We start from the raw sequence: 22,783 nt of genomic DNA, 5'->3' as shown, positions 1-22,783 counted from the left end.
ATCAGTGGCACAGGGAGCTTCAAACCAACATAGGATGACACAAATCAAGACTTGAGTTCTACTCTGTTGATGCAGGATCAGAGCTTATTACTGTCCACTCAGAAGCATTCATCTAATGCCCATGAAATGAACAGAAGCTGTAGAAAATATCCTGCACCTTTTTTAAACTTTGTGGAGTTTTGTTATTAACAAAACTACTTTTGCAAAAGGAAGATTGGCTGTTGCTTTGCATTTGTTTTAACCAATGTGGCTCCTGCACAGAGCATCATTTTTAAACCTGCATGGATCTGCTGCCTTTGTTGGACTTTGCTGTCCTTTGTTGGACAGCATGAACACAATCCCTTTGAACAGTGTTTTGGAAGATGACCTCCTTTGGAAAGGTCATATGATGTCCTCAACCTTTATATTAGCCGCAAAGCACTATACTTTAGTGAACAGCTGGTTTTCTCCAGCTTGGAAATTCCTGATGATTGCCGAGTTTTTCAGTATAAAATAGTGAAAACAATTTTCTCCTCTTCTCCTTGGAGAGAGAATTCCCCCTATCCTTTACCCATGTGGCATGTGTATAAATATAATCTCCTTTCTCTTCTGGAAGCAATTCAAATCATGGGTTTTATTCTCCACCCCACCCAGATGGCAGTTACAGAATCGGGGCAGGAGGGAAGAAGATTGGAGAGGAAACATATGAAATTATACAGGCAAGATTTAAAGGGGAAGGATAGATAGAAAAAAAGGTGCAGAAAACAGCTGGCTTCTTCGTAATTTCATCTTTTAAAGCCAGGTGATGCATTTGATTGTAACAGGGTTGCAAAACAGGGTAATTTTTCTTACTGTAGTCGCTGTTTTCGTCCTTGGTCCCATCAATTGTACCATCTGGGTGCATCTGCAGGAAGTATTCCTGCTGGCTGAATAACCTTGTCACAATTCCTTTCAGTTGGGGTTCTGCAAAAAAATAATAAAAATTATTAGATATACCAAGTAGCAAGAGTCCCAATTTGTTTGGCCCCCATTAAGCCCTGAGTAAACATAGAAGTGCTTGGAAGATAAGACAGCTTTCTGTGATTCCTTTCAAATGTGGTTGTAAAATATTCATATATACATAGACATACAGGCAAATAAAATTGAGATCAGATGAGCAGGTAAAATGCAATGCATAGTTGGTGCAACAGAAATATATTTATGGAACATTGCTTCACTGAAAGTTACCTACCAAATGAAAGTCTTTAGACAGTTTATGTATTCTGAATATGTCACTCATTAAGAAGAATATTTGCTAGCAGAGCTGCAAACAATTTGTCTTTTGTTTCTTATTTTGCCTGTGAAGCCAAGATCCTTATTTTCTAGATGGTTGATTCACTACCGCGCAGTTCCAGTTTTATGCCAATGAAAATCTATTTAAATCACTGGTATTATAGTGGTGTAAAACCAAAGTACCCAAGTGCTTAATCAGGCTGCATGAGTCCAACTGTGTGGGACTCAGGAACAAAATCCTGAAAGGAACAGATGCAAGACACCTCCAAAAATGACCCCTGAAGCATTTATGGGCACCTTAAAACGCCTCTGTTTTAAAATCTGCCTCTTCCTCCCCCCTAAAACATGTACTACATACTCTGGTAGATGGGAATCACTCTTTGCCTCTAGCAGGGTCCTTTCACAGCCCCTCTACATCATGAGCCAGCAACGGACTGGCTTGGGGCTTACCTATTGCTTCTTCAACATTTTATACCTGTGTTGAAGAGGAAAAGGGAAACACTAAAAAGGCAGAAATAATTTGAACTTCATGTGACAGAGGTTTGCAGCATAACAAAAAAATGCATTTTTGTATTACAAAACTAAATTCAATTTTAATCATGCAAGTCTTTGTCACAGGCATTGCTTCTGGAAAGCAAGCCAGCTGGCTACATGTAAACAGATACACTAGCAAGGATGGCAGAGATCTTCCTTGTGCAACGGGAGTTTGCAGTTTTACGTGACCACCCACCAAAAGTAAATAAATAAGACCCAGTTTTTGCTGGCTCAATGGACAGGAAAAAACCCAGTGTAGCATACCAAAAATCCTGTCAGCCTCCCGTCTTTCATGCCTCTAGTGAGGCTGTTTAATAAGCCATGGTCATTACATAACTAGTCACGTTGTGTGTTAAGTGTTTCCATTAGGAGCCCCCGTCTCTAACGATTTTGCACTGCGCTGCACAACTTCCACTTAAGGCTGGCACTCTCAGCCAGCGCTTCTGCACAGGCAACACCCTCCCCGCAGCAGGCAGGGACCTTAGATGCAGACAGGCTGCAGGTGCAAAGAATTTCAGCTTCAACAACCCCTCCACCAGCTCGGGGAGAGTCAGGTGTTATTTCACAGCTACAAACCCCGCTGAGTAAATTGGGATCAGCTGGTTTCTACACTGCCTCAAAACAGTGATTTCGTAGCAATGAGAATGTTGTAGACTGCAGGCAGGCTTTCTCCCAACAAGACAATTTTGGGACAGTAAAATAAGTACAATTGTACTGACCATCTACTAAAAGCTAATGTTGTTCAAGCCAAATGTCAAACTGAGACTTAGCTTGAGCTAAGTGTATAGCTTTCTTCTTAACAAAATGAATTTCTATTTTGTTGACTGCAAAAGCTTGATTTAACTTGCTTTTCTGACACGCATATTAAAGCCAGAGGAAACAAAAAGCTGTATTCTCACGTACAGATGATTACACCACCCTGCTCAAGCCTGTACCCTTCCTCTCTTTTATCTAATACCACAATGGTGAAGGCACTAATAGGCACTCTCTGATACGAGAGACCTACGTTTTCAGTCCCTTGAATGAGTCTTAGCCTTGTTTTTACTTTCTGGTTAAATTTTAATGCTTAAGTACTTTGCACAAAATGGAAGAGCTCCCAGTAGGAGAGATTTAGAAGATGCTCCTGCAGCCTGAGGCTTTCTGTGTGCTGGGGAAGGGTGGGAGATCTTGTCTAAAGCATCTCAAGGATAAGAGGAACGGACATATAAAACAACCCTGAACTTGTCCCCTTGAGAAATTTCTGATTTAGCTACAGGAAAGAAGGCCCTTCCCTCCTTCTTTGAGGTGCAAACTATACTTCGATCATGCAAAATATTTTGGAACATGAAAACCTCTTCCACTCTTACTAAATAGCCTAACAAGTTTATCAGAATAGCACCTGAGATCCCTTGAGGTCACCCTGAACCTTTGTTAGACACAAACACCAATGCACCAGAAGTCTAAGTGTCACCGTAGTAAAACACAGGATAAAGCCCCAAGGTCCCTTTTTGTTACTGATCTGACATAGACACACAGTCAGGTATAATTCAAGCTTTAATGACTGCACTCTTCATGATCCTAGGCTTTCCTGAGTCAATGCCCGCCTAGATTGGAGTAGGAATCTTATCTTACATGTGCTTTTTTTTTTTCTTGACCTGACCTGGTTTTGCTGAAGTTTGAGGCTCACACCCAAATTCAAAACTCCAACCAAGTGAAGCACAGAGCTCTCATGTTCCTCCTGACCCTAACAGAGTCTGACAGCAGCAGTGTTCCTGCCTCTCCTCACACCTCTTCTGCAGGAGCATCCCTGCTACCCTGGCTCATTTAGAATGCCCTGCAGCACCACCAACCAAACATTTTTTTCAGACACCAAAGGGTCAGAAATCACTTTGGAGACATACAGATTTCTCCTTCCCCTGTTTCTGCATTTCCTTTTGTCTCTTTCAGTGGGAGAGAAGAGCTGGTGAGCATCTGCGCCTTTGAGTATCTGCCTGAACTAAATGCAAAAGCAGCACAGATACACACACAGCTGGCATGAAGTTCTCTTTTCTAACACAGAGAGCAGCCCAAGGATGGTTAAAGAGATATCTGGGCAATGGGTGATTTGTCGCACCTAGTACAGCCATGTCTACACTTGAATTGGGCTCCCTTTCCATCCCAAAAATCAACAGCCAGGACATGCCCATAGATCCCAAATCCACATGCATCTCCCCACTGACTGCAAAGGGACCAGCTTGAACATAAACAGCTATGCTACAACAGCTGGAAGAGTAGCTGCTTCCCACCAGGGAACCTTCTGTCTCATGTCTGGGCATAGAGTGGGATATTGCAGTGTGTTATTCCTACAGCAAGCAGTGTGGCTGGGAGGCCTACAGAAAAAAATTTAGGTGAAGGCAGCTTTTAAGAAGAATAAAGGTTTTACCCATCTTTCTCCCCAAACTTCACTACAGAGTTATTACCTGAAGAGGGAAGCGTATAATCACAGAACAGGAGTTTTCCTGCTACCCCAGAAGCAAAACTCTGCACATGACTTTAAAGAGACTCCCTACTTATATCATATATTTTAACATGACTTCTTTCCACTTACAGAGCAATTTTATCACAGTCTTCCAGCATTGCTATCCATTACGCTGTAGCAATCATGTTGAAAAAAACAGTTTGTAGAAAAATCTCAGAAACAGTAGGTCTCCTTGTCAAATAAGGGTGGTGGAACACTCCCATAAGCCAGAACAGAAGGCATAAAGGCAAAAAAAATAGACTGAGAACTTCTCACAGTTTTGCAATTAAAAGTGAAAGAGAACAACCCTTCCCAGCAGGCAAGATTCCCAGTACTTATTGAAGCACTGGGTGGGAGATTAAAACCCCGCAACCTTGATATGATACTTTTATTTGTCAGAAGTTCCCTCATTCCTGCTCTAGGCTATAATCAATAAGAGATAGAAGCACAAACAAGCTTTTCTTTCTCTAACCTCCTTCTCATATAGCAAGGGGAACTCAGATTCCCTTGCTTTTAAAGGAGCGATAAACCTATTCCCCCCAGTCAAGCTGCTCCATATACTCTTCTATTTTGCTGTAGGAGCAGCTTTCCCAGCAGAAATGGAACCGATATGGACAAGACCTCAGTATCAACTTAGTGTCTCCCTAAACACAAAATCAAGTACTTCAGAATAGATTTAAGAAAGAAGTTATAACTGCCTTGATCCCAAAGTACAGGCTAAACACACCAGATTTCCACACAGAATGTATTCCCAGTGCAGATTCAATGCTATTAGGATCTCCATGCAATATGCAAAGGGATATTTTTACCCTCATTTCATACACAATACTGGCTACTTTAGGATGCTTACTTTGAATAGCCTGTTCTGGTTGCCCTTATATAGCTGCTCAGGGTTGGGGGAATGCTAAAGAAAAGCTCAATGGACCTTCTTCTTACGCAGGTGCAGTGAGCACAAATCCTTCATATGTGGGGCTTCCAGAAGACACAGAAGATCATGATGCCCAGGAAGCACTCCCACTGGACACAGCCACAGGGCAGAACAGAGCAATAATAATAACAGAGCAAGAGCTAAACCATGGTTGTGTTCTTGGTCTGTAGCATCTACGAGTCTAGCTTTCCCTAGGGTGAAGACATGATTCTCAGCTGATAACTCTTCTCACAGAAGTCATCTAGTGACCAGCTCACTACATATCCCCTGAAAGACATCCTGTTTACTCCCCTTTCCACAGCCCAAACGCCCTAGCTCTGCCTGCCCTGCTTTTAACTTTCTGTGCCCTTTGACACAGCTGAGGCTAACTAAATCATGATCTGATTGCTAATCTCCTTGTCTCTACTTAAATGGTACTGTAATGCTGCCATTATTCATTTCAGCTATCCTGCTGCTAAACCTTAAAGTCATCTTAGCTCACATCAGCTGCTGTGTTTCCTTCCTTATTGTACAGCTATATGACAATTTTCATTCCCCTGGGGCTTGTCAAGGACATGATAGTTGCTGGGTACTCACGCATACTTTGTTTGATCTCCAGAAGGCCAGGGGATCATGTCCAAATCAGTTACTCTGCAGAGTCATATCTCTCACCCTCAAACTGCAGATATTGCTGAAGGTATCTGCTGTGTGCTATAGGAAAAAGAGCAAGATCTCTGGCAGGGACACTGGCCAAAATGCTTCTTATCAGAAATATCACTGGCTCTTTAGTGACCTTTTCTTTTAGTTCTGCTCACCTCATTAACTGGAAAATGGAGAACATGCAAGCAGAGTAATTCCCCTTAATACAAAGAGAAGCTATGAGGTTATGCACTAATGCTGCATTTAGCAAAGCCCCACTGAGGACACTAACTCTTGCCTATTCCCATCAGCAAAGCAGGAGCACAAACATGATCAGGTCACGCACAGCAGCATAAACCCATGGGTGAGGAACCCTATGCTCTATCAAGCACCATAGTGTAGCTCAGTTCAGTCCAAACCCTAAGCTCTGGAGGACTAAGAAATCGATCACAGGATTGATTTCCAACAAAGACTCCATCATGGAAGGGCAGTCTGCCACAGCCTCATTTTTTTGCAATTCACAGAACACCTCTTATGACAATACAATGACCTGAGGCTGCGGTAATCCAGACCCCACTTTGCCTTGGGCTGGGAAATCTAAAAGGATTCATTGAGACCCTACTTACAGAAATCACTTTAATCTGAACCCTCTGAGTCAATGGTAGGGATCTCAGAAGGGCTGCTTTTCAATGATCTCTAGAAAAGATGAAGGGTTTAGTGACCTTTCCAGGATTTAAGCCACTAGCTCCAAGGATTCTTGCAACTCATAGCAATGCTCTGCTTGGCAGGCAGGCCTCCACTTGAGGTTGCTGGTGCAGAACTGCTTTTAAATCCACTTCAGAAGTTACTGTGTTGGGTGCCAGCAGTACTCTGTGTTGGTTATGGCATAAACTCTGACGCTCTACTGTTCTCTGAACAATGAGCTGTCAAACACAGAGGACTCCGCTAGCTCATATGGCAAGCAGCCATTTTACATTCAGCAACCTGCAACAAGGTAGAAGGAAGGTACCTACTGTGTGATTTCGACAGGAGACTTGCCCATTTATTTGCTCTCTTTTTCTGCAGCAGGACATGTTCTGACTCAAAGCCTCTGCCTGGTCTTAGCACAGCAAGGCTGTCAGAGATGCCAGTGCTAGGCTGCCAAAACAGTCCCTCTGGTACCTGCTAAGGACATAGGATTGGCAAAGGGAGAAAGCATTTCCAGCCCTGATCTGAACCATGGCTGAATTCTCTTCTGCTGAATACTGCTGATTCTTTTCTGTGCCTGTGCAACAGTTTTGCTGAGGATGTGATGGGAAACACAGGGACTGTAATGTATCTCAGGAGCATATTTCACCTTAATGTTCTTTAAACATTTATTTATGGCAATTAAACATTTTAGCCTGGAATTTACACATTCCATTATTCTTATTTTCCCCCATTCAGAATGCAGCTGTCATAATGGGATGTTGATTTATGACTCAGCCAACCAGGACTCAAATCCTTAACACACCAAATCCAGCATTCAAATCAGAGCATAAACTGCTCCTAATTTACTTAGATTAACTCCACATTTAAAGTGCCACTGCAGAAACTGCAGTTCCCCTCCCCTGAAAAGGATGGGTTCCAGAATACTCGATAAGCCAAATACTGCAAATACATGCAGACAGAGAAGGGCACCTAAATCCCTCCTTCAGAAGTACAGTATTAATGAAGGCTTGTATTAACTCGGCACAAAAAAGCATCAGTGAGCTCCATGCAGATTACCAGGGTGACAGGCATCAGCAGAGAACTCAGGGATAAAGACAAGATGAATCGCTGAGGGAGAAAAATGTTAAGGTTTTTTTCCAGACAGGAGCTACTAAGTTCTCCAGGGTGTTTGGAGTTAAGATGAAGTAAGCAGCTGTCTTCAATTAAATGCATCATTGTCGGCATAAGTTGAATAGCTCAACTCACTACAATAATCCATTGAATCTACCTGAACTGGGAAGCTCAGGAATAACAGCACTTGCAGCTGTGCCAGAAGCTGCTGTCCTTGAAGCCTAGGGGTGCATTTCCTCTGGCAGAGCACCTTGCCAAACTCTTCCAAGCTGTGATCACAGCAGAGTGTGAGCCTTTAGCAGACACTGCACACAGGTGCCTATGTAGTGAGCCGTGCACGAAGCAGGTGGAAACCTCCTGAGCCACACACAGGGATCCTGGAGGACACTCCAACTGTGTCACTAAGGTGCAGAGATAGGAAATCCTGCTGCAAAGTGCTGAGCATTTGCAGCTCCCATGGGAGTCACTGAGTGCAGAAAAGTACACAGGTGGAGGCAAGGAGGACATTTCCCATCCGCACAAAAGGTTTTCCATGGCTTCTGTGGCTTAACTCAACAAAAGTGTTCAGAGAAGGACACACTCTGCCCAAGGAAGCCTACAAGCAGGTGGCCCAGAAGGACTGGGCAATGCTGCCTGTAGCATCCTGAATAACAGGCAAGGAGAGGACGAATGAGCTGCAGAGCAGAGGGAGGTGAACAGTGTAGGTGGGCATTTGCATTTGGATGCCTCCTCAGGCTGCCTGCACAGAAGTCACATCACCGTGGGCAACAGCAGCTGCTCAAGCATTAGCAGGGGCTCTGTATCAAAGCCAGGCATCCAGCCCCACCACACAAAGCTGCCACAAGCCCCTTCTGTTTAGATACAGCCATTCAACTACACGGGCACATCACCCAGCCTGTGAGTAGGATGGAGAGATGTAAACAGATCAACGGACACTAAGATTTATCGTCGATGTTTGTGACTCTGGCAGCACCAAACAGTTGATCCCAGCTCCTTTACCAATGATGCAGAATGAAGGCAACGCCCAGCTCCAGTTCAGTGTGATTACAGGGTTGGCACCACCCTCCAACTACAGGGAATTCCTTTTGAGAAGAAAATTACTGCAGGACAATAGGGCTGTAAGGCACGCTTGTGCATTTACTTAACTCCAGTGTGCATCTCCACCCAGAGCTAATAACTACAGAGACAACTGGTGCTTCCAGGATGCATTACATGAAATAACAGGCTGTGTTGACAGGGATGGCCTCTGTGTTTGAAGGACAAACTTCCAAAATGACATTTCCCTAGCTCGGACAGATGACGGGCTCAAGCCAATGACAGTAGCTATCAAAGCAATTGCCTCCTGTCACCGTCAGTGAGTCACTAGAGCAGAATGGCACCTTGTAAGAAAAAAGAGCATCCAGAGGAGTGATTTCCTTTCCTGTGCTGATGCCTGCAAGGAGGAATAGTAATTAGCTCTGAGCACAACTGCCTGCCTGCACCCTCTACCAAGGAGCAGACAGTGCAAAGCACTGCACCACACCTGTTTTGCTTTTACAAAGATGAGTCCCTCCATGGAAGTCTTATTTCTCACTTGCTGAGTAGGTGGAAAAGGTGTTGCACAGTACTGGCATTTATGTAGGCCCTGTCATATCCAGGGAATCAGTTTTACACAGATGTTATTACAAGGTAAGGGGCAGAGAAAGGAGTCATAAAAAGCATTGAAAGTGGGGTGCAACATGGGACCACTGCTATACGTCTCTCCCAGACCACCCTTTTCCTAGGAGCCGATGGATGTTAGGATTTAGAGAAGTCATCCTTCAGACCACTCACTCTCCAAGCTCCGGATCCCATGCAACAGCCACCTAAAGTCCAGGACTCAAGAACAAAAAGGTCCAAAGTCTTGGATAAGATTTTCCCTAGAAGGCAAATGCCAAATAGCATACATGACACATGAGCTACCCACTCTGCCCACAAGCTAAGGACAAGACAGCCATTTCCAGCACTCCAGGGACAAAAGAGGTCCCCAAAAACCACTGCAGGTGAAAACAATGGGATGACCCAAATGACACCAATTATTTTAGCAGAGGACTGGGGAAAAAAGGACATCTGAAAAGAGGACAAATTTGTTCTTTTTTGTTTTGAGACAATGCTTTGTTTAGAAATGATGTTAAAAGACTTGGAGATGAAAGACAAAGTTTCATTTTAAGTAGAATGAAATATTGCATTGGATCCGAATCCCCTCCTTCCCAGAAACTTCTTTTATTTGACTATAGAACTAAAAAAATCAATTCTTCATACAGCTACACTCCTGGGTTTGTCTTTGCCTCCCCCAGGGCATCATTTGTATTGCTCTGTTGATCCAGTGTGTTTTACTGGCAGTCAAAATTTCAAAACATTCCCCTTCAAAGAGCAATCTTCTATACCAGTATTGACTTGAGCTCGAATGAGGAGAAAACCAGAGCCTGACAGGAACGGAAAGCATGAAGAAGAGATGTAGGGCTTTTCCAGAATTTATGCAGGGTGAGCTTTTTCAGGTAAGGGAATTAAAAAATGTGAGAAGTTTAATGGAAAAGAAGCTGTAGCTACAGCTCCTAAACTGTCACTTTCCAGCAGTCAATGCCTTGGCTGATGAAGGTTAGCACATGTTCATAAGTATGGGTAGCAGATACATTATTTATTTTGAGGAACACCCTGCAATTATTCCTGACATATTGTGTAATTAGCCAAAATTACAGCATATTCACCCAGAGTGAAACAGAGGATAGCATAAATATTATGTGTAAGCCCACAATCACAGAGCTCATTTCATTTGGGTGCAGACATGACTCCATGAACCATCCGAGTGTGTGTCCCTTCATGGGGGCTTCTCTTTGGCCCTCATGGGCTGGACAAAGGGGAAACATCAGAAGTAAAACCCAGACTTCCCCCATGCCAGCAGTGGGAACTCGAGTGCTGCATGAAGACTGAGCAAACAGGTATCCCCACACTGCAGAGCTTTTGGGTTGAGGGATGACCGAGTCAAAAATTCCCACCAGCAAAGAAGGGGCCACATCTTTGCTACCCCCAGGGTGGAAAGGCAGGCTTGGAGGATGATGCCTGGAGATGCCATTTGCTAAGCTTTGCTGCCTGGAGCTGGCAGGAGTGAGAAACAGAAAAATACCTCTGCCCTCTCCCCATACTTGCAGCACCTCTCATCCTACAAACAGGGGTGGAGTGGGAGAGGGTTTCTTACAGGGCTACACATCCTAAGGACTTTTTTGATGGATCAGAAATCCTGGACAATCCTGTGGCAGCATTTCAATGCTTGTGCAGTTAGAAAGGCTGTGTTTGGTTTTGTTGATTCCGATGTGTGACATAAAACTTCTTCACTGTCAATTAAGCAGATTTTCTCCTGGTTTCCTACAAAGATTCAGGATACCAGGAAATTCTTTCTACCTAGAATTTGCTCCATGAGAGGATATAAAAAAACAGGTTAAAAATCCATCTGTCTGGGGAATGCACATCTGGCGTGAGTGCAGGGCTATGGTTGGACTAGTCAACCTCAGGGGTCTTCTCAGCCTTGCTGCTAAGTGGCCACAACTTGGTTATTACACTTCTGTGCCCCAAGTTTTTCAAGGGCTCCATGACAGTGTCCTCAGCTCCCCTAACCTTGAAATGCCCCACACAAAACACCAGATCACTAATAGTTGTCACACAAATAGAGCAGAGGCCATCCCTGCTGATCACACCTGCCACAGCACTGTGATATGTGTTCTTCTCAGATGCTAAATCTCTCCCCTTCCCCATCAATCCAACAGGCCTGAAATACTGCAGAAACACTGAGAAGTCCCTCACACAAAATAAAACATGATACAGAAACAACTACATCAATCTTCCACCCTCTCTGCATGGCCAGAAAAGTAAACTCATTAAAATAGAAAATGGACAGAACATGCTATCAACAAACACTGAGCAGAAATTAATCATGTAAGATGCTATCAGTCTTGGGGAGGGTACCTAGTCCTACCAACACCAGCTTATAGAAGAGCCCTGGGTAATCACTGAATGGCAACTCAGAATAAAATTTGGGTCCCATCATCACTCTGAAAATGTTCAATAACACCAGGCAACAATGTCCATTTTTGTTATGGCATTCCTCATGCACTCCCACAGCATTTTCCAAAGGGATGAGACATGTGAGACTTCTTTATTTAACAGGTAATGAGACTGTGATGTGGAAAAAATAAAGCCTGAATCAGACAGGTTGTATTGTAATGATTTTTTGGGCTTACTGTACTACTGTAGCTTAAGCACTTCTGCAGCAGTGTGCAAGCATTTGTTGACCCAAAATTATGTTACTGAATTGACAAATCTTACACAACACCCAAATGCATAAAGAAAATGTGCTCCTTGTGCCATTCTGGTTTGAAGAAACATTACACTTCAAAGAGCAAGTTCATGCTAAAAATGGCCAAACCCCACCATGTGACTCAAAGTTCTTTCCTTTTGCTTTGTGAAAATACACCTTTTTTGCCTTCAGAATAATTTTAGTTTTCCGTTTGAGCCAGAAGTTTCCTTCAACCTAATGAAAACACTTGCAGTGTGAGAAGGCCATCACCTGCCTCATTCCGTCTAAAGCTCTGTTGTAAGTAAGGATGGTGTTTCATGTTTCTTGTCTCACTACAAACACTTCATTCCCGATGTCAGGTGGCCTCCAGGACTCCAGCAAGTCAGGCAGATTTACCAGCCACACCACCAGCATCCCAGGAGAGAGCTCCACCCCTGGGGATGCAAGTGCAGGATAACACAGTGCAGATGGAGCAAAAATGGAAAATCTGCCTCTCTAACAGGGCTCCAAACACAGCTCCGGCTCCTCCAGCTGCCCAAGAGCCACTCACTGCCTGAGGGCTCAGGGCAAAGGAGCTCTCAAACATGGTTTCTAATCATTCAGGAGCCACTATCGGGCTTTTGCTTTAAAACCTAAAATTTATTTAATGGAAAGTAGAGCTGTGCTTTTGAAGAAACAGAAAGAAAAATAATAGAAAGAATGTTTAAGGAAGCGGAGAAGATAGGAGTGGCACAGAAGGAAATGAAATAAAACCCAAAACAAATGTTTATAAATTTTTAAGTAACGATGTGTGTCATCCAGCAGGCAGACCCCGTGCCGAAGAGCATAAAACCAAACTATAAAAAGCCAGCAGAGAACTGGTGGTTATATCGCACGCTCTGCCAACCCTTTTAGCCACCATCACAGAAATTACCCACAAGAGTGGTATGTCAGTCACAAGAAGATGCCCACATGAACGTCTGCAGATCGATAACTGAGACAGAGGTTACAGGCAGCCAGCAATTCAAACCTGGATCCGATTACAGGAGCTGTGCCAGGGAACGACAGGCTCAGGAGCAGATGGATGGTCTAAGCCCCTCACCTGCTAATGTGTGATCCCTGCACTTCCTGCAGCCCAGCGGCTCACAGGACCCCGGGGAGCATCCTTCAGCAACCACAGTGTGCTTCCCAATTGCAAGCCAGTTCCTGGAAGCCAAAACCTCTGTGTCTTTTTGCTAATTTCTACTGCTTTCCATTTTTCTTGAAGATTTGGACTGGCTGTTTGAAGCCTGGCTTCACTTGCAGCAGTCCCATAATGCCTGACCTTTTGCAAACAGTTTTGCTTTGGAGAATGAAGGAAATGTATATATTCGGTAGTTTGGGCAATATGAGGGGCAACTGCTAAGCTAAAAAACTATCTGTGCAGCCAGCAAGGGGAGGGAACTGCAAACTATGCTGTACTAGATGAATATCAATTGATTAAGCATTAAATATCAATTTATTCTTCTATTATCAATAGATTATTGATATAATATTGATATATTATCAACCAAAATATCAATTAACTATCAATTTAGTAAATATTAACCCCAAGACATGGCTCTTTTCTTCTTTCATTTCAATCCAAACTGCTTAAATATTTCAAGAAAATAATATTTTGGGGGTGGGGGGTTGTCTGTATTATGACCACAATCATTTTTCAGCTGGGAAAGAGAAACAAGTAATGGAATTGTATTGCCTCTCTGTGGATATTTTGCCAGTTCACAGCATGTAACTGTCCACTGGATGTAACACGTTCCCTTACCAGAGCACACTGCTGGAGCAAAGGTGAGACAGGAGCACCACAGGGAGAAAGCTCTGCACAACATGCTCCATGGATGCTGCTGTGGGATAATGGAGAAGCTCTATGCTCTCCACCACTGTAGCAGATGTATCTAGCCCTAGATCTTCATCTTCAGATCTAGTCCCCACCACTGGAGGCAACCAGCCACATCACATCTCCCCTTTTTTGACATCTGTTAGTGTAGTCAAGCACTCCAAACATGAACTGTCACACTGGAAAGGCCCCAGAGAGGAGGAGGGGGAGCGCAGGCAGGCAGCAGCATAACCACTCCCTTCCTTTCACCATGGCTGTCCATCCTCTGGCCAGAGAAGGGCCACAGGTTCCCAGCTGAGAGCTTCTCTTTAGGAATATGATAGTGCCAAGCACCATCCAAACTAGAGTTCATCCTTGTGCTCCATAACACTGAAGGAGAAGGGGGCACCAATGCAAGTCAGACTCTGAAGAAGGTGTCCCTTGAACTAAATCCAATCTTCCTCCCACATACAACTTCAGGTACAACAGATGCACATGGCTGAGAAGGGAGAGGAACTGCTATTGCTACCTCCACCCTTGCCCTGACCCAAGCCAGGGTCTCCACAAGAGCTCAATACTCCTCCAAACTTAGAGCTCTGCCAGAAGCAGCACAGCCCAATACGGCATCTCCTCAGTGGGAATCCAGGCACAGTGAAGCAGTCATCTCCCCATGATACTGGGGGAAAGGGACAAACCCAGACCTACAAAGCAGATGCAGGAACAGAGCTGCAAAGCCCCATTCAGTGATGATGCTGTTTCCAGCATTAACCCTCATCTTGCAGCCCAGCCCGTTCCATTGGGAAAAGGCAGAGAGCAAAAATGCCCAGAGCTGCTGCATGGAACCAGCCATCAGCTCAAACTTGAGAACAAGAAAGACTCAGGCCACCACCCTGCCTTCAAGCCATGGCTTTGTCCCTCTGTCACCTTTAGTCAGGACATCCTAGAATGAGCACAGGACAGCAGAGGTGTCTGACAGGCGTCAGTGCATATCCACCTGAATTTTCTCAGCATCCATGTAAGCTCCATCAGGGTTTCAGAGCGCACCAAATCAGTGCTTGAAACAAGCACACAGTTATTTGCCTGTGCTGCAGCATGGCAGCGTGGGGGCTGGAACAGCCAGAGTGGTCTGCTTGAACAGTCGTGTTCCACAGCTCTCTAGAAAACTGCCTTCTGGTTTACCATTTAAAAATATGTTGCAGCTGCTATTTTCAGAGACAGTACTGTCAGGACGCTGTAGGCCTACAGTCCTGCTACCATGCAGCAAAATTCAGTGTCCACATTGACTCCCTTCAAAGCATAAACCCTGCTTTAAAAATCATTTATTCCAGGAGTCCTTGCTATCGGCATTTACTTCGTGGGGGGCACAAAGTGTGCCTGTGGCTCTACCACAGCTGTTAATAGAGATGCAAAGTAAAACCAGCCTCTGTAAAGGACAAGTTATTTCAGGTTTCTGTTACATGTCAGAATAGGGCAAAGGTAAAACTGCATATGTAGTAGTTGCTTTAAGCTTAGACATGATAATGTATTATTATGAATAATATAACATTAGCTAGGGAGTAGAAATGAACCATTTATTGAACAGGAGAACAACGTATAAAGGTACTGTTCCCCGATAGACTGCAGTGTGTGCAGCCCAGGTACAGAGTCAATGGTACAGGTCTCTTCACAAAGACTTCCAAGATTAAGGCACAGCAATAATGCAGCCATGGCAATGGTACTTTGACAGTACATAGAACATATGGAAATGTATGTTTATTTAAAAGTTAGTTCTTTGGAGCTGCTTTCCTTGACCTATTCTCTTCTGTATTCTTGGTCACATAGAGCTTGCAAATATGAAAGGGCAATCTCTTACATGTTTTGCTTGTAAAAATTCTTGCTTTGATTTTAATAATAAATCATAGCTTGGCTTCAACTGTGCAGGAGTAAGAAATGCTCAGAAAGAATGTGCACGTGACTGTTCAGAGGGATGGATCAAATAGAACAAATGCCAGAGGGATGGAACAAACGCCTACCTGGCCACTGTGCTATTTCATGGTGTGCCCATTTGGGGAGGGGAAAGAAGGAAAGAAGGTAAGCCCAAGTGAGTTTGCACTTGATCCTCAACACAGTGAGACTCATGATCATGCTTGTCTCTCACAGAAGTGAGATTTTTACAACCTCTTCAGCTCTGCTCTGCTCTGCTCTCCACACTGCCCGAGTCAAGCTGTTGAAATTTTTTTGTAATAGAGAGCTTATCTGTTAAAATATGCAGTATCTGGTTCTGGTCTGGAAAATTATTCTAAATTATTGCTGAATTCAGCAAAGCAAGGAAGGAAGGAAGAAAATCTTGTCTTCATTTTAGTATTTTTGGAACTGAAGCTTTTGGGGGTTTTTATTTCAATGCAACATTTCATTTGGAAGTATACCTGAAAGTTAAAGAAAAATACACACATAAGAATCTTCCAATTGAAATTGTACTATTTTCCCCCTCCAAAACCAGGTATATCAGTCAACGATAAACTGGTTTATATGGATCTCTTATGGGGAGGAAAAATAATCACTCATGAACCTCTTTTCACCCTGACTTTTAGATTTGGCTGGTGATAGAAGAATCAATCATTTGTATTGCTATAATGTGAACCTCCTCAGCTGCCTAATGATTTGCACTGCTCCCACAAGCACAGCTACCCCTGAGGCCATGGGGAGAGAAGATATCCATCCCTCTAGGAGCTTGGATGACTTCCACAGATTTTTTTGGCATCCACCATATCCAGTTCAGAACTCTACAAAGTGGCTTACTGACCGATGTGCTCACCCGCAAGCTGTGTTGTGAAACAGGCTGGTAGCTGAGTTCTCCATGCTTTGGAGAAAGCTGGGAGCCTGCAGGTCTTCACCAGATTTTAGAGACAGAGAGCCCAGGGTTGCTATCTGACACCCTCCCCCCCCCAGTAACCAGGCATAGACACACACCGTGACAGTCACCACATCTGCAAGTCACGAACGTGTGTGATACCACCCCCGGGGATCAGTTTGATAAAATGAAACCCATCTGCCAAGCTGTCAGGAGCAGGAGGGAGCCTCTTTCCCCCTCCTGGTTATCCTGGTGCTCATTAGCACCGGCAGGTGCAGAAGACACTTACAGCCACCAATGGCAGAACTCACTGATGCCAGACTGCCCCAAAAAAGGAGGACATGTGCCTGCAAGGCTGTGCCCCTTCCCTCTGATATTATGTAGGCTCTTGTTTGGTGAGCTACTTGGCATACATGCCCTCATCTCAGCTGGTGCTTCTAAGAGCTCTTGCTGGCCAGGTGATACCAGGGTTTCCAGCCATTTCCATTCCCTCCAGCCACTGCTTAGAGATGGGACACAGCACCATATTCTGCAGAAGAGCAGGTAGAATGTGTGACAGACACACACCCCACACCCCACACCCCACACCCCCTTCGCTGGATGCACACCCAGATATGATACACATACTATAGAAAAGTGCTAGGATCCAGCTGAATCCTACTACAGACAGCAGCTATGCACAGAGATAGTGTAGCTAGCATGAGGACAGTGTAGCAACGGGGGGAGAAGGGGGAAGGAGGGGAGCAAATTCCACAGGTTAGGCATGTATTACAGCTCTTCTGAGGTGAACAATTCCATAAAAGCAGGCAAGGACTAGAACAAATTTAACAGGGACCTAAAAAGGTGTTTTTTACCATGAGCTTCAATCATCATTTTCACCCTGCATAAAATCAGAAAGGACTTCAGGATTTAACTCAGGGAATTTAACAGCTTGCAGAGATGACAGACTTCTCAAATGTTTTAAATCAATCTCTGAACAAACTAAGTCCTTCTGTGCCCTTCAGCTAAAGTTGCTCTTGCATTTTACTTATGCTGCTGCAAAAATATCTACATACATATATTTTAAATTCCTAATCTCCATTTATTATTCAAAATGAGAAATACTGCAAAGGTAAAACATGTTTTAAGTTAATCCTTTTTTTTTTCTATGTGTGAGCCATTTCCTTCATTTTAGAAGGAGCCTTTAGATCTCCTTAAGAAAAAGCATCCTTTCTGTGGAGGAGCACAAAATATGTATCAAATGGGGGGGGGGGGGGGGCACGGGGGGGAAGGGTGAAGGGTCTGGGGGGGAGAAGGAGAAAGGCAGATTTTATTTTTTCTGGGCTAAAAAACGTTTGAGACTCAGCTCCACATTCCAAGCTGGAAACTCACCTACAAAAGCAATTCCTGAAGGTGTGGAGACAACGCTGCACAGTGCCTGGCACTGCCTGACCCAAAGCTGCCTGAATTCAAGTGTGATTTCCCCAAGTAACAACACTATTCAGTGGCTCCATTCAGACAAAATTTCCACCAGCCCCCACAGATGCTGTGCCTGATGGTCCAGCCTGTTCACCTTCCTGCAAGTACTCCAAACTCCTCAGCTTTGCTGTTCGGTTGCTATGGCATGATGGAAGGCCACCTCCACCTTGAAACACAGCATCCTGGAACAAGCATTGGGAATTAGGTCTCTGTGTCAGTAAAGTGCTTTGTGCCTTGGTCTTACCTTCTGTAAAACAGGAAGAATCCTCCCCATTTCATAGAGCTTCTTGAGTACTACAGGTGAAATCACCTTGTAAATGTGAAATATTTTTGCAGTTTCTCCCCATTGCCATAAAATGAGGTCATGTTCAAAAAGGTAAAGATAGTTCCCCTAGCATCGTACCATTTCCAAATGGGATTGTACCTCTTTTGAACATGCCTGCTTCTCAAGTTCCTTTCACTGACTTGCAAACTACTGAGCCAGCATACCATTAAGTACACAGTCTCTAGGGTTGTGGGTCACTGCAAAATGTATGCACATTTCTTTAAACCAGTTTCATTTCATTTGCATCTCATTTTCTATGCCTCTGTATTTCTACAGGTCTCTATATTGCAGAAGTGTTTCTGCAATGAGTAACTTATCTGCGTACAATACACTCCCTGAAAAAAACAATCCGAGTAGCAGCAAAGTCGATAGCATGCTGCCTTCTGAGCAGCACACCAGGAATGAGTCCAGGAATAAGATGTATCAGTTAAATAAATCTCTATTTAAAAGATGCATAATGGGAATAAAAGCAGACACAGTCCATAGCCTAGGAAAGGACACTTGATCTTTTTTCCAAAGCAACTTAATTCATCTATGTCTTTAATTTCATAAAATGAACGCAGTACTGGTTACAAATGATGGACTGACAGTTCTAAAGACTGAGCAGCTCTATTTTTACAGCACTGAGTAGCATTGATCCTTCTTCTAAGTCAATAAAAAGTCTTCTTTAAGTCACTCTGGTCTGTAAGTTATTGAACACCTTCCTCAGCATGAAAGTCCATGCAAGTTGAGGCATTTAGTGAGTCCAAAGGAAGCAGAATTGGATCTGTGCAGCTGGTTGTGTTATGATAGGACCAACAAGAAGCCTCACCAACCACAGCTTGCTGTAAAAGTCACTCAAGCTTTAGTGAGATAAAGCATCTTGAAATCTAGTTAACAGGCTTAGATTTCTCAGCCTTTTTTAGCCCTTGAGGGGCCTCATTCAGTAGCAGATGGAGATGGGAAGGAAAGAGGAATAGGGAAGGATTTCATCAATGAGACTCCCAGGTTCCATTCATGAACCTACAAAGAGTGATTCCTGAGACAAAACGACCACATTTCTGGGGCAAGAGCCATCTTTCAGATTGGGCTCACAGTTTAACTAATATTTAGGGTGGTCCAGCGAGCTAGCACTTATCATAACTTAAAAAAAATGAAAAAAAGGGGCAATTCCTTTCCCTTTGAATATTTCAAGTCATGATACATTTCAGATATTTTGCATTCTCTTTTGGTAACTGCTTTAAAACAAACCATTAAAGAGTCTGCTTTTTCCAGCCTAACCCATGCATTGTCAATCTTGAAGCGTTTTGCTAGCTAAATATAGTCCCTGCCCCACAGCCTATGGATCAAGAGTGCTGACAGCTAATACAAAGTAATTGCTTTTTCCCCTTTGTTGACAACAGCAAGTGGCATTCTACATGTGAGAGGCTTTGCCCCTATTTCTTTTTGTTCCTCACTTGAGTACAGGTCCTGTACCTCAATCTACAGACCAGAAGAGCAGCCCCCAGCTAGCTCTGACACCTTGCTGTGGTCATGACTGGCAGACTTCAGGTGTGGAAAAGGGGCTTCACGGAAAGACTAATGAACAAACAAGATGCATATATGGAAAACATGGGAGGATTACGCAGGTTGATGGTACATCCCAAAGAGGTGAGTAAATGAGCATCGCTCTTTTTTAACCATGATACTAAAGCACACCTGAGAAAAGTCCATGTTCACAGCAGCTTCTTAATGCAACCCTCTGTTTTCTTACCTTAGTGGTATTTATAGCAGTAAAAAGATAAAGGAAGAAGTCAATTCCACTGAGAAATCGCAGAAGGCATGTTCTTGCCAGGTACTGAGTTCTCACACCTACCAAGGATGGATGAGAACACAAAGCCCCGCTCAGAACCGAAACTGTGGGTGCTGGGACTTCATCGTGGAAATGTGAGCAACATGTACAGTAGAGTCGAAGTTTTCTACAAGGAACCAAATCTGAGCACATACATGCACAAAAAGATAAAGCAAAAAAGGGGGATGGGGGAGGAGACTACCAAAAAAGCATTTCTGGGTCCTTGCAAGCTCAATATTAGGTGTAACAGCTGTATAAACTGCTGTCTAGGTAGCCTTCTAAACTAATGAAATTGCCTATGCAACTCTGCTACTGAAGTAGCACTTGATGGATCTAGTTTTCAAATGACCACCATTCTAATTGTTTCTCAGTTTATCGATTTCCTTGTCACTATGCAGAAAATAAGAGGAGACTGTTTATAAAACATACCTACAGGGAGGTGGAAAAATACAGTTCTGGGTTAAGCTAGCCCAGACGAAGCCACTGGGTCCCTCCCGCCGGAGAACCTGCTTTGCTCCAGCTTCACAGCGGTGGCCGAATACTGCCGGCAGGCGGGTACCCACCCATCCCACCAACCGCGGCAGGAGATCCACCAGGACCCAGGCAAAAGTTGCGTGCGAAGCAAGCCCGGCCCCAGACGATACCCAGCGATGCCGGGAGAGCCCAGGGCAGGGGCAGCCATCCAGGCAGGTCCGCTGCTGCCCCATCCTGTGGAGCGGGTCCCCACTGCCCCGACCCGCTGTACTCACCCGGTCTCCTCCTCACCGGCCTTTTCCTGCCGCTGCAGAAGCGTACTTTGCTGAAGACCCCTAGGACGTGCCTCTCGCAGAGGGAGCGTCCGTCCTTGCTGGGGCTGGAGCGGCGCTTGGAGGCGGACACCCGGTCGCTGTTGGACTCCCTCGCCTGCCGCTTCTGCCGGATCAACGAGCTGGCGATAGCCGCTGCCATCGCCGCTCATGGGCCCCCCTGCGACGCGCCGCTCCGGGGGGCGCCACCCGGGCGTTGGGGCCGAGCCGCGGCCGCGCCCCGCGGGGACGGGGTACGGGGACGCCCCGCTTAACGCGCTGCAGCCCCGAGTCCCGGCGCCGGGGAGGGCTCAGCCGGCCAGGCGAAGCAGGGCGCCCGGGCTAACAACCATGGCTGGGCGTTGGACCCCGCCGCCCATGGGTCTGTCCCTGGGGAGCGCAAATCCCGGCGCGGGCGGCCGTCGGCGAGACCCCTGGCCGTGCTGGCAGTGCCCCGCGGCTTGTAAATCCGGGAGGCTGCTGTCCCACTTGTAATGCTTCGCCGGCGGCAGCTGTGTCCAAAGGATAGGGTGTGAGGAAAGGGGTTCGCGGAGGATCCGCAGGTCCCTGCGGCGCGGTGCCGCTCCGCCCGGGCGCAGGCGGCGGCGCTTCTTCCTGCCGGCCGCCCTCCGCCGAGGAGCCGTGGGGTGAGTCAGAGTCCCCCCAGCCCGCGGCCGGCCCCGGCCCCAGCGCGGTGGCTCCGAGGCGCGGCGCGGCACTGCGCGCACATGGACGCGGCTCTGCTCCGCACCCGCGGCCGGGCTCAGGGCGAGCCGCGCTGCATTTCTGTTTGCACTCCTCCTCTTCCTCTATTCCCCCCCTCCCCACTCCGCTCTCAGAGAGGGCGGGAGGGGAAGGAAAAAGCAGAAAAGCAGCCACGAGAAAAAGCACCAGGTCAGCAAACAAACAGAAAAAGAAGGTATGTAATTAAGTTACATTAAAAAATTAAAAATTTAAAAAAAAAAAAGAGTCTCCCGGCCGCGGGTGGGGGCTCACATCGCCGCAGCTCGGCGCCCCGGGCTCACAGCGCCATGGCTGGCGAAGCTCTCCCAGCCCTGCTCTCCGCTTCTGCCCCGGCAGCGGCTCTCCCCGACGGCAGCAACCCACATCGTCCGGCCCGGCGGGAGGCCGCGGAGCTCTCGGCACCGGGTCGGCACGGGGCTCGGCTGCCGCGGAGGGGACGGAGGCGGGAGGAGCGATGAAAGATGAAAGGCGGGGAGGAGAGGGGAAGGGGGGTCTCGGGGGGGGGGGGGGGGGGGGGTGCGGATCTCAGGGTGCTCCGCGGTGCCACCCGACGGCAGCGGGGCCGGGAGGAGCCGAGCCGCGCCCGCTACCCGTCTGCATCCTCCGGCCCGGCCCGGGGAGAGGAGGGGGGAGCGAGGGGAGGAGAGGGGAGGGAGGGGCCGGGGAAGCCCCCCCGGACTCCCACGCCGCGCGGAGCTGCTGCCAAGGTGGCGGGGAGCCCCGCAACCACCGGGCCGGGCTGGGCTGGGCTCAGGGGGAATTGCAGCTGCTCCCGCTCACCCTCCTCTACGCAATCCTACGTGATCGAGGTTTGGATGAGAAAAATCGCGCAGGCAGAGAGAGGCAACTGCAGCTTCGCGGCGGCCCTGCCCCTCCGCCCGGGCAGGGCAGCCCCCGAGCTGGGGAGCCGGGCTTCCCCCGCGCCGCAGCCCCGCCCGACCCTCGGGGGAGCCGCCTGCCACTTGTGCAGCCACCCGCCCACGTCCTCGGCTTTTGCCGTAGGTGCCCGAGCGCCCAGCCTCAGCAGCCGACCACCTCTATGGCTTTCCCTGCTTCTTCGTGCAAACAGAGAGAGGACGAC

General features: G+C 46.3%; 1 protein-coding gene and 1 long non-coding RNA gene across 4 annotated transcripts in view; both read right to left on the bottom strand.

Annotated features, from left to right (window-relative positions):
* FGF12 (fibroblast growth factor 12) overlaps positions 1-22,783 on the bottom strand; it is a 229,372-nt gene that overhangs the window by 81,329 nt on the left and 125,260 nt on the right. For 2 of the 3 annotated variants that reach the window (XM_061452137.1, XM_061452138.1), the window contains one exon: positions 832-942. In XM_061452137.1, coding sequence (XP_061308121.1) covers positions 832-942 — 111 coding nt within the window. Of the gene's footprint in view, positions 1-831; positions 943-20,922; positions 22,155-22,783 lie in introns of those variants that run through there. The other variant, XM_061452136.1, reaches the window with a different exon arrangement.
* LOC133268680 (uncharacterized) lies at positions 16,119-19,095 on the bottom strand. Its single transcript, XR_009743138.1, has 2 exons — positions 18,283-19,095; positions 16,119-16,155 (listed from the first exon to the last, which is right to left on the bottom strand). It is a non-coding gene; the product is annotated as an uncharacterized LOC133268680 (long non-coding RNA).

The sequence above is a fragment of the Pezoporus flaviventris genome, unplaced genomic scaffold, assembly GCF_033815535.1.
Source record: "Pezoporus flaviventris isolate CSIRO_AGI_PZ_B2104156 unplaced genomic scaffold, CSIRO_AGI_Pfla_v1 ptg000013l, whole genome shotgun sequence".
NCBI classification, from domain to species: Eukaryota; Metazoa; Chordata; class Aves; order Psittaciformes; family Psittacidae; genus Pezoporus; species Pezoporus flaviventris.
The sequence above is the reverse complement of the archived record's forward strand: the minus strand, read 5'-3'. Positions and strand labels throughout refer to the sequence as shown.